The sequence below is a fragment of the Amphiprion ocellaris genome, chromosome 6 (genome assembly GCF_022539595.1).
Source record: "Amphiprion ocellaris isolate individual 3 ecotype Okinawa chromosome 6, ASM2253959v1, whole genome shotgun sequence".
NCBI classification, from domain to species: Eukaryota; Metazoa; Chordata; class Actinopteri; family Pomacentridae; genus Amphiprion; species Amphiprion ocellaris.
Window position 1 is genome coordinate 1,861,273 of NC_072771.1, and position 10,724 is coordinate 1,871,996.

General features: G+C 32.8%; 1 protein-coding gene across 1 annotated transcript in view; it reads left to right on the forward strand.

Moving 5' to 3' along the window:
• The first annotated feature begins 2,842 nt into the window (after positions 1 to 2,842).
• Positions 2,843 to 10,724, forward strand: part of sncaip (synuclein, alpha interacting protein) — a 25,440-nt gene continuing 17,558 nt past the window's right edge. Inside the window, exons 1-2 of the mRNA XM_055011553.1 lie at positions 2,843 to 2,987; positions 9,707 to 9,794. Coding sequence (XP_054867528.1) covers positions 9,738 to 9,794 — 57 coding nt within the window. The 5' untranslated portion in view covers positions 2,843 to 2,987; positions 9,707 to 9,737. The remainder of the gene's footprint in view (positions 2,988 to 9,706; positions 9,795 to 10,724) is intronic.

Below are 10,724 nucleotides of genomic sequence, written 5' to 3' on the forward strand. Positions count from 1 at the left end.
CGGAGAAAACCCACGCATGCACAGGGAGAACATGCAAACTCCATGCAGAAAGATCCCGGGAAAGCCGGGACGCGAACCAGGGATCTTCTAGCTGCAAGGTGAAAGTACTAACCACTACGCCACTGTGCAGCCCCTGACTTGATTTAATGAGATTCTAATGAATAAAAAGTTTTAATCTGAAGATAACGGAATCCACTTCCTGTCTGCAAAGATCGTTTATTAGAGCGATGAGTCAACAAAGAGAAAGAAAAGAAAAGATGCACACACACACACACACAAGCACGCACACACACGCACACACACACACACACACACACACACACACACACAAACGCACACACGCATACACACACACACACACACACGCGCGTTGTACACTGGCCGTCCAAAAAACGTCTCCACCTGGATTTAACTAAGCTAATAGTTCAGATCCTTCCATTGGATAATTACTGCAGTGATGAAACAACTTCATTAACTCCAGTTGATGCAGGGAGGAGCTTCTCATTTCTGAAACTACCAGGTTGGAAGACATTTCCTGTGGTCATAGAAAGGATGTTAATCTGTCTCAAAAGAGTCAAATTATTGGCCTGCATCAAGCAAACAAAACAACTAAGGAGATGAAACGACTAAAATCAGGTAAAGAACCGTCCAACGCATCATTAAAACCTGAAGGACAGTGGAGAACCATCATCTTCAGGAACAAACTCTTAGACGATGGTAGGAAACCACCAGTAGAACTCACGGCTGTTTATAGTGAAAGGAAGAACATTTCCACATGAAGGGAACTCAGAGGATCAGGACTAAACAGCTGTAGCTCTAAGAAAACCACTGATCAGTGGATGATCAGAACAAAAGCCTTCAGTTTGCTGTGGAGCATAAAGATTGGACTCTGGATCCATGGAAGAAGGTCATGTGGTCTGATGAGTCCAGATTTACCCTGTTCCAGAGGGATGGGGGCAGTAGTTTAGGTCTGGTTTTGGTCCCGACTTTGTGCTGGTTTTGGACTTTTTTAGGACTGGCTTCAGACTGGATTCTGACTGGTTCTGAACATTTTTTGGACTGGTTTGGGTTTGATTTTGGTTCTGATTTTAGACCTTTTAAGGGCTGGTTTAGAGCTGGTTTAAGACTGGTTTAGGACTGGTTTTACAATGTCTTGGACTTTTTTAGGAGTAGTTCAGGTTTGATTTTGGTCCTGGTTTAAGACTTTTTGAGGACTGGTTTCAGACTGTCTTTTAACCCCAAGAACACCAAACCTACCATCAAGCATGGAGGTGGCAGTATCATGCTCTGTGGAACTGGAGCTTTACACAAAGTAAATGGAATAATGAAGAAGGAGGATTACCTCCATGTTCTTCAGGAAAACCTAAAACCATCAGCAGAAGGTTGATCTTGGACACAGTTGGATGTTTCAACAAGACAATGAGCCCAAACACACATCAGACGTGGTAAAGAAATGGTTCCATCAGACTAGAATGAAGGTTCTAGACTGGTCTACCCAAAGTCCTGACTTAGACCCATCAAGATCCTGAAGAAACAAGTCTGAGTCAGAAAGACGACAAATTTAGTTAAACTGAAACAATCCTGGTGCCATTCGACTAAATTTGTGGTCTTTCTGTCTCAGACTTGAGTCAGTTTAACTGTTAGTATAATGATGCTCCCACCTCCATGCCTGATAGTAGGTTTAGTGTCCAGAGGAGCCAAAGATAAACCAGCAGATGCGAGCATCGGGGTAAGAAGAGATGCAGATGAAGTGATGAACTCATCATGGCTAGTGTCTACCAGCCTGTGGGGGTTAGAGTTATGATCTGGGGTTGGTCAGGTTCAGCAACGTTATGTTCCCAAAGAATGAGGTCAGATGATACCTGAAGATACTGAATGACCAGGTCTTTACATCAGTGGAGTTTTTCTTCCCTGATGGCAGGACATGTTCCAAGATGATGAAACCAGGATTCATGGGCTCACACTGAGAATGAGTGGATCAGGGAGATGAGATGGATCCAGACTTCAGCCCCACTGAGGATCTCTGGGATGTTCTGGAGGAGACTTTGTCCGACTCTGCCATCATCAATACAAGAAGGCTGCATTAGACAGACACAGACAAACACAAATTATTTTTTTTGTTTTTTGTTTACAAGAAGAACTAACAAACTTAAATTCCACCAAAATGACCCAATATTCAACATTTCTTCTTTTTATGGAACCAATCAATTTTAGGTTTTTAAATGCTTTTTTTAAAAAAAGAATTTGTTTAGTAAGTTTGGCTGTGATTGTACTCAAATAAAACTCACTTGAAGACCTAAGAGTGATTCTTCATGCAATATTTCACAAATGCATGACGTGTCCCAAAAGTGTAAATTAAATATAATATTCAAGCAAAACAATTCAAATGAAATCATATCATTTGTATTTAAAAATGTATGTAAATATTGATTTTAAATGCTACTTTTAAATTAATTTTTATCACAAGTACTTTATTTTACAATTATTACATTAACACTATTATTTTAAACAGCGCAAATTAAAATTATGCATCTGAATATTAGGTTTTAAATGCCATTTCTCAAGACAAACTTGAAAATATACAATGTAAATCCTATTTCAAGGGTCCATTTTTCTGAACACCAGATTTAAATTACGTATTTGATGTTGTGCTGTTAAGGTTGATTAACTGAATTTGGATTTTATATTTGATTTGGTGTCGTTGAACCTGAATAACTGCATTAGAACATTGAATTTGAATCCTGTATTTGATATTATACTGTTTATTTATCCGTAAATGCAGCCTGTAGTCCTCCAGGCTGCCTCGGTCCCAGGATTCTCCTCAGAGTGGTCCCTCCTTCCGCCTCCATCTCTGCTCCCAGTCTTTGTGCTCCAGGAGGCGACAGAACAACAGCTGGATCCTCGGAACCGACCGACCCGCTAGCGGCTCCGCTAGCCGAACCAGCCCGCAGACCCACGGCTCCCCGCGGCGGTCGGACCTCCAGCAGGTACTGTAGCCGTAGAACTCTCGGGTTTAGAGCTCTCTCCCGGTTCCGGAGCCGCTTATTTCCACCTGTGCTCCGTGTTTGAGCTGGTTTTCCAACTGTTAGCCCGTTAGCTTCCCCGTTAAATTAGCCTCTTAGCTTAGCTCATTAGCCTGCTAGCTTCACTCATTAGCCTGCTAGCTTCGCTCATTAGCCTCCCGCTGCTTCGGAGCGGATTAAATTAGCTGTCAGAGATCAACGGAGGCCGAAACTCTTTCTTCTGTCCCTTTTTTCATCAGGAAAACTGGAATAAAGGAGGTTTTTCAGCGTCTAGGAGTCTGTCTGCCGATAAATCTTAGCTTCAAACTATACTAATCTGTGTAATTATAGAAAAATTAACCGAAAATCACATAAACGTTGCTCTAAAATGTGATTTATTTCACTTTTATGCTGCTGCATCCCTGAAAAATTCACTTTTCTACTAATTTTTGCCACTTAAATCTAATCTATTGGCTGCTGTAAGCGTATAATGAGAATTAATAGCAAATGTTCTTTTTATTTACACAGAAATGAAGCAAAAATCACATAAATATTGCTCTAAAATGTGATTAATTTCACTTTTCTAAGCCTGCATCCCTGAAAAAAAATCGCTTTTCTGCTCATATTTGCCATTAAAACCTAATTTATTTCCTTTAATTAGCTGTTATAAGTCTGATTATATTATGTTACTACTAAATAAGAATTATTATGAAATATTCTTTTTATTTACACAAAAAACGAGCAAAAATCACATAAATGTTGCTCTCAAATGTTATTTATTTCATTTTTTCAGCCTGGCTGTCTGCAAAATATACTTTGCTGTCAATTTTTGCCATTTAAACCTAATTTATTAACTACTTTGAGTCTGTTTACACAAAAAAATGAAGCAAAAATCACATAAAAGTTGCTCTAAAATGGTATTTATTTCACTTTTATCCTACTGCATCCGTGAGAAAATCACTTTTCCTCTCATTGCCATTAAAACCCAAATTTTAGTACCTTTAATTAGCTGCTGGTAGTCTATTTGAAACTAGATTACTACTAGATAAGAATTAATATCAAATATACTTTATACTATTAAGCACAAAAAACAAAAAATGCTATTAAATGAATTAAGTAGTTTTTAAAGTTTGTTTTACCAGCCTGACTCTCTGGAAAATTCACTTTTCTACAAATTTTTTCAATTTAAATCTAATCTATTAGCTACTGTAAGCCTATAATAAGAATTAAAAGCACATATTCTTTTTATTTACACAAAAAATAAGCAAAAATCACATAAACGTTGCTCTAAAATGTGATTTATTTCACTTTTAGTGGCCTGCATCCCTGAAAAATTCACTTTTCTACTCATTTTTACCATTAAACACAACTTAAGTACCTTTAATTAGCTGCTATGAGTCTGATGTAAAGTAAAGTACTATTAGATGAGAATTAATATCAAATATCTTTTTATTTACACAGATTATGAGGCCAAAATCACATAAATGTTGCTCTAAAATGATATTTATTTCACTTTTTTTTCAGCCTGTCTTCCTGCAAAATGTTCTTTTCTGCCAATTTTTGCAATCAAAACCTCATTTATTAACTGCTTTGAGTCTGTTTACACAAAAAATGAAGCAAAAATCACAGAAAAGTTCCTCTAAAATGTTATTTATTGTACATTTTTCAGCCCGATTCCCTAAAAAATGCACTTTTTTAAACTCATTTTTGCAATTAAAAGCCAAATTTGTGACCTTTAATTAGCTGTTGGTAGTCTGATTGTAACCAGGTTACTAGATAAGATTTTTACTTCACGTTACTGCAATTGTGAAGAATCTTTGAAAAGACATCAGAATTTGGTGCAAATATTGCTTTAAATTATGCAAACAAATGAAGCTATAATCATAATATTACTTTAAAATACACTGGAAATATTCCAGATCTGTGCAGATTCTTAATTTTTGCTGATTAGCTTGTCATTTTAGATCAAATAATTTTAGATTTAAAGGTTTATTCCATATAAAATACTATTTTCTGTTCAAGTATTCATAGTTTTAAAGATTTATTCCACCTAAAATACTACTTTCTGTTCAATTGCTTATATTTTTAAAATTTTATTTCACCTGCTTTTAGTCCAAATACTTGAAGTTTTAAAGGTTTATTCCACCTAAAATATTACTTTTAGTCAAAATACTTACATTTTAAAAGTTTTTTCCATCTAAAATACTACTCTCAGTTCAAATACTTGAAGTTTTTAAGATTTATTCCATCTGAAATACTACTCTTTGTTAAAATACTTATATTTTTTAAGTTTTATTCCGTTTAAAATACTAATTTTAGTCCAAATAAGTAAAGTTTTAAAGGTTTATTCCACCTAAAATACAAATTTTAGTCTATTAAAACAGCTGCAAATTGCAAGAAATATAAATTTTTGCTTCATGTTCCTGTAATTATGAAGAATCTTTGAAAATAAATGAGAATTTGGTGCAAATATTGCTTTAAATTATGCGGAAAATGAAGCTATAATAATAATATTGCTTTAAAATATATCCCAAATCTTTGCATATTCTTTATTTTGTTGCTCAGTTTTTCGTTTTAGAGCAAATATTTTCACCCGTCAACGTGGAAATTGATGCTTTTTTAATAGTATTTGTACAAAACAGTGAAAATATGTAAGATAACAGTTAATTATTCAAAAGAAAATGCAGTAAAATGATGATTTTTGTGATAAAATGCTTTAAAAAAAAAAAAAATTAATAACAATGAAAGAAATCTCATTCCTTCCTTTAAATTTAATTATTCTGGACGTTTTGCTGCTGAAACGGGTTTAAATTCCATTTTTTTGCGTTAAATCAAACTTTGTGAACCCAGATTCTGTCAGATTTCCATGTTTTATTTTTAAACTAACAGAGTTTTTGGTGAGTTTTGAACCTGATAACCTTTTCAGAGCTAAAACCAGCGCTCACATTTCTATTTTTACATTTAAATGAGCTTTATTTTCTGTTTTCATGGAGCTCAGCCTGCAGTTTCTCTTTAAGAAGTGAAGAAAAGTCAGATTTCTGTGACCTCGTGTCTGATTATTTTTACGTCCTGCTGCCTGGAAGCCTCTGAAGCCGTCAGCTGTTCACATAAACACAGCTCTGCTGCTTTTTTCTTCTCCTTTCAGCCTCTACTGTTGTTATCAAGACTCAGAGCTGCAATCTGAGGTTTTTATTTTGACCGCTTTAGTTTCGTGGTCGATTCCACTCAGTCTGAAAACAGCTCAAGTCCTACAGGGAAGTACTTTCTGCTTTGTGAGCTAAAATACTGGATTTATTCCATATAAAATACTAGTTTTAGTCCAAATACTTGGCGTTTGTAAGGTTTATTCCACTCAAAATACTGCTTTTAGTTCAGATACTTGTAGTTTTAAGTGTTTATTCCACATAAAATACTAGTTTTTGTCCAAATGCTTGGAGTTTTAAAAATTTATTCCACATAAAATAGTACTTTTTGTTCAGTTGCATACAGTTTGTAGTTTTATTCCATATAAAATACTACTTTTAGTCCAAATACTTGGAGTTTTAAAGGTTTATTTCACATAAAATGCTGCTTTAGTCCAAATACTGATATTTTGTAAGATTTATTCCACATAAAATACTACTTTTAGTCGAAATACTTGAAGTTTTAAACATTTATTCCACATAAAAAGCTACTTTTAGTTCAAATACTTGGAGTTTAAAGGTTTATTCCATATAAAATACTACTTCTCGTCAAGCATGTTAGTTTTAAAGATTTGTTTCAGCTAAAATACTACTTTTAGTCCAAATACTTATGGTATGTGTGGTTTTATTCAATTACAATACTACTTTTTGTCAAACACTTGTAGTTTTGAGGATTTATTCTACTTAAAAGATTATTTTTTCTCAAAATACTTACAGCTTGTGACGTTTATTTGACTCAAAATGTTACTTTTAGTTCAGACACTTGTAGTTTTAAAGGTTTACTTCATATAAAATACTACTTTTATTCCAAATACATAAAGTTTTAAAGATTCATTCCACCTAAAATACTACTTTTTGTCAAAATACTTAGTTTTTGAGTTTTATTCTGTATAAAATGCTACTTTTAGTCCAAATACTTGTAGTTTTGAAGGTTCATTCCATATGAAATACTACTTCTAGTCTAAATATGTTTAGTTTTAAAGATTTATTCCACCAAAAGTCTTGTGTTTTTGTTCCAATTTTTTTTTTTGTTTGTTTGTTTTTTTAAAGGGTTTATTCCCTCTGAAATACTATTTTCTGGTCTAGTATGCATAGTTTTAGGATTTATTCCACCAGAGCATTTCAAAGAGCGTTGTTGGAAGTTTGTTAGTTTTAAAACATTTTAAAGCCTCTGAGGATGTTTATTTTGTACGAACACTTAAAGTACAACTTTTAAATAAGTTCTGACCAAACGACTGCAGCAGTTAAAGTTCATTTAGTCATTTCTCAACCCTGTTGAACTGAAATAAAGTAGTTCTAAAGCCTCTGAATGAGGACCCGGTTTGTTCCAGAAAACAGGACCAAAGTAACCAGAACACATCTGGATGTGATTGTAGGTGAACCACCTGATGACGTCGAAGCTTTCTGGGATCCTTTCACAGCCGACAACGCTCCGATTTTTAATCCAGGAATGTTTTACTGTTTATTAACCCTCTGAAGCACAAAACCTGCTGAAAGACACGTTTTAAAAATAAAATCAGTCACCAAAATCACACCATTTGTCAGTTTATTCCATCTAAAGTACTGCTTTCTGTTCAAGGACATGCAGTTTTAAATATTTGTTCCACCTAAAATACTACTTCTAGTCTAAATATGTATAGTTTTTAAGATTTATTCCAACTAAAAGGCTACTTTTTGTCCAAATATTTATAGTTTTAAAGGTTTCTTCCCTCTGAAGTTCCATGTTCTGTTCCAGTATTCATGATTTTGAAGGTTTATTTCACCCAAAATACTACTTTATGTTCAAGCACATACAGTTTTAAAGATTTATTCCTCCTAAAATGCTGCTTTTAGTTCAAATACTTACACTTTAAATGTTTATTCCATATAAAATACTCCCTTTAGTCCAAACATTTGTAGTTTTAAAGGCTTATTCCACATAAAATGCTACTTTTAGTTCAAATACATATAGTTTAAATGTTTATTCCACATAAAATACTACTTTTAGTCCAAATGCTGATAGATTTAAAGGTCTATTCCACATAAAATGCTACTTTTAGTCCAAATATGTATTGTTTTTAAGATTTATTCTAACTTTTGTCCAAGTATTTATAGCTTTAAAGGTTTGATCATTCCAAAATACCATTTTCTGTTCAAATATTCATAGTCATTAGTTCAGATACTTGTAGTTTGACAGGTTTATTCCATATAAAAGGATGCTTTTATTCCAAATATGTAAAGTTTTAAAGATTCGTTCCACTTAAAATACTAGTTTTTGTCAAAATACTTGTAGTTTTAAAGATTTATTCCACTTACAATACTACTTTTAGTCCAAATACTTATGGTGCATGAGGTTTTATTCAATTAAAATGCTGCTTTTTGTCAAAATACTTCTAGTTTTAAAGATTTATTCCACCAAAAATACCACTTTTAGTCCAATTACTTATAGCTTGTAAGGTTTATTCAACTGAAATTACTACTTTTAATTCAAATATTTGTAGTTTTAAATGTTTATTCCAGATATAATACTACTTTTATTCCAAATAGGTAAAGTTTTAAAGATTAAATTCACCTAAAATACTACTTTTAGTCAAAATAATTTTAGTTTTAAAGGTTTATTCCATAGAAAATACTACGTTCTGTTCGAATGCATACAATTTTGAACTTTGATTCCATATCAAATACTACTTGTAGTCAAAACATGTTAGTTTTAAGATTTATTCCCCTCAAAATACTACTTTTAGTTCAGATACTTGTAGTTTTAAAGGTTTGTTTCATATAAAATACTACTTTTAGTCCAAATATCTGTACATTTTATTTATTTTTTTTTTTTTTTACAATATTACATATTTTCTGTCAGATTTTTACCTTTTTTTCTGATTAAATTGTTTTGTTTAGTTTGTTTTCTAGCATTATTTTACCATTCTGGGACAGTAAAGTGTTGCAAAGACACTAGTATTAATTATTCAGTTGGATTTTTCAGTTTTTTTTTTATCATAAGAATCTCAGTTTTTGCTCAGTTTTGGTCTTTAACCGGAGTCACGCTGCTGCCTGATTATTCCTGATTATTCCTGATTATCGGCCCTTTGATGGCAGCAGCTACAGTTTGGCCTTTAAATCTGCAGGATTACTGAGCGGAGGAGAAAGATTTCCTTCGAACAATGGAGCTGAGAGTGAAAGTGTTCCTTCGTTATTTCCACAGCTTCCGCTTTATTCTCCGAGCTGCAGATTAAAAACAAAATCACTTAAAAGCAGCTCGACTCCCAATAATCCTCTACAAAAAGGTTTTCTGATCTACATTTCACTTTTCTTGTTCTTATTTTCTTATTTACACTTTTCCTCTGATAAATCGTTCAAGAATGCAAATGAATGGAACAAATAATGAACTTTTTAAATCTTTTTTTTCACATTAATTGTTTCCACAAATGTGAAAGTTAGACGACTTCAAATAAACTAAATGGTTATTTGAGGAATTCCAGCTGACGGCGGCTTCACTGCTGCAGGTTGTTAACGCTTGTGTGTTTTTTGTGTGTTTTTGTGCAGCTGGTTGTGAGTCTGATGATGCTGTGTGAAGATGGAGGCTCCTGAATACCTGGACCTGGACGAGATCGACTTCTCCGACGATTCAGTGGTCAGTAGGACCGAATATTAACCAGAAAATTATTATTTACCAGATATCTGTGGTTATTTATGCGCAGTTTTAATAAAGACTATCAGAAAGAAGGTTTACATTGGATTTTAACAGCATTTTTAGTGTAAAATTACACATTTTTTTACTGTATTTAGCAAAAAGCAAATAAATTACAGTTAAAAAACACTTTTTTAACTGTAATTATTTAAACAAATTGCTGTTAATTTACAGATTTTTCCCTGTTTTGTTCAATTGTAGAAAAAAAAAAAACGCAACAATTTATTAATTTACATGTAAAAAAGATTTTCAGGCATAGACAAGCTGCCAGAATTGTATACTTTTTTTAACAGGATTTTTAAAATTTATGTAATCTTCATTTTTTTCTGGATTACTTGGGGGAAAAAAGTACATTAAGGATTGGAAAACGACATGTAAAATTACAGAAAAAAAGTAGTAATTTACATGTTAATTGTGAAAAGACTGTAAATAACATCCAATTCAGAAATATGCATGTTTATAAATTATAATTTGTTCTTTTACAACGTGCGTGACTGTAAAATTGCACTATTTTTTTACTTACATAAATCTGAAAAAAAAGTAACTATTCGGATCTCAAAATTAATATTCGGATACCACCGTCATGGCCGAATATTTGGATATTCGGGTCCAGCCCTAGTGTTTTGTTCTGTTTTTTTTTTTTTTTTAAAATACATCTCTTGTCAAGCTGCCCGATTTTCACAAATTTTTTCATGATTATTTGAAACGTTTAATTTTGTAGTGCTTAAATCAGAAAAAATAATAAAAATACAAATATTTGCTCCCTTTTTTTTGGTGCAGTTTTTTAACATTACAAACACGTGTTTTTTTCTTTTTACATTTTTCATCAATTTAATGTTTTTTTGTTAGTTTTTTTGCATTAATTTACAAAAT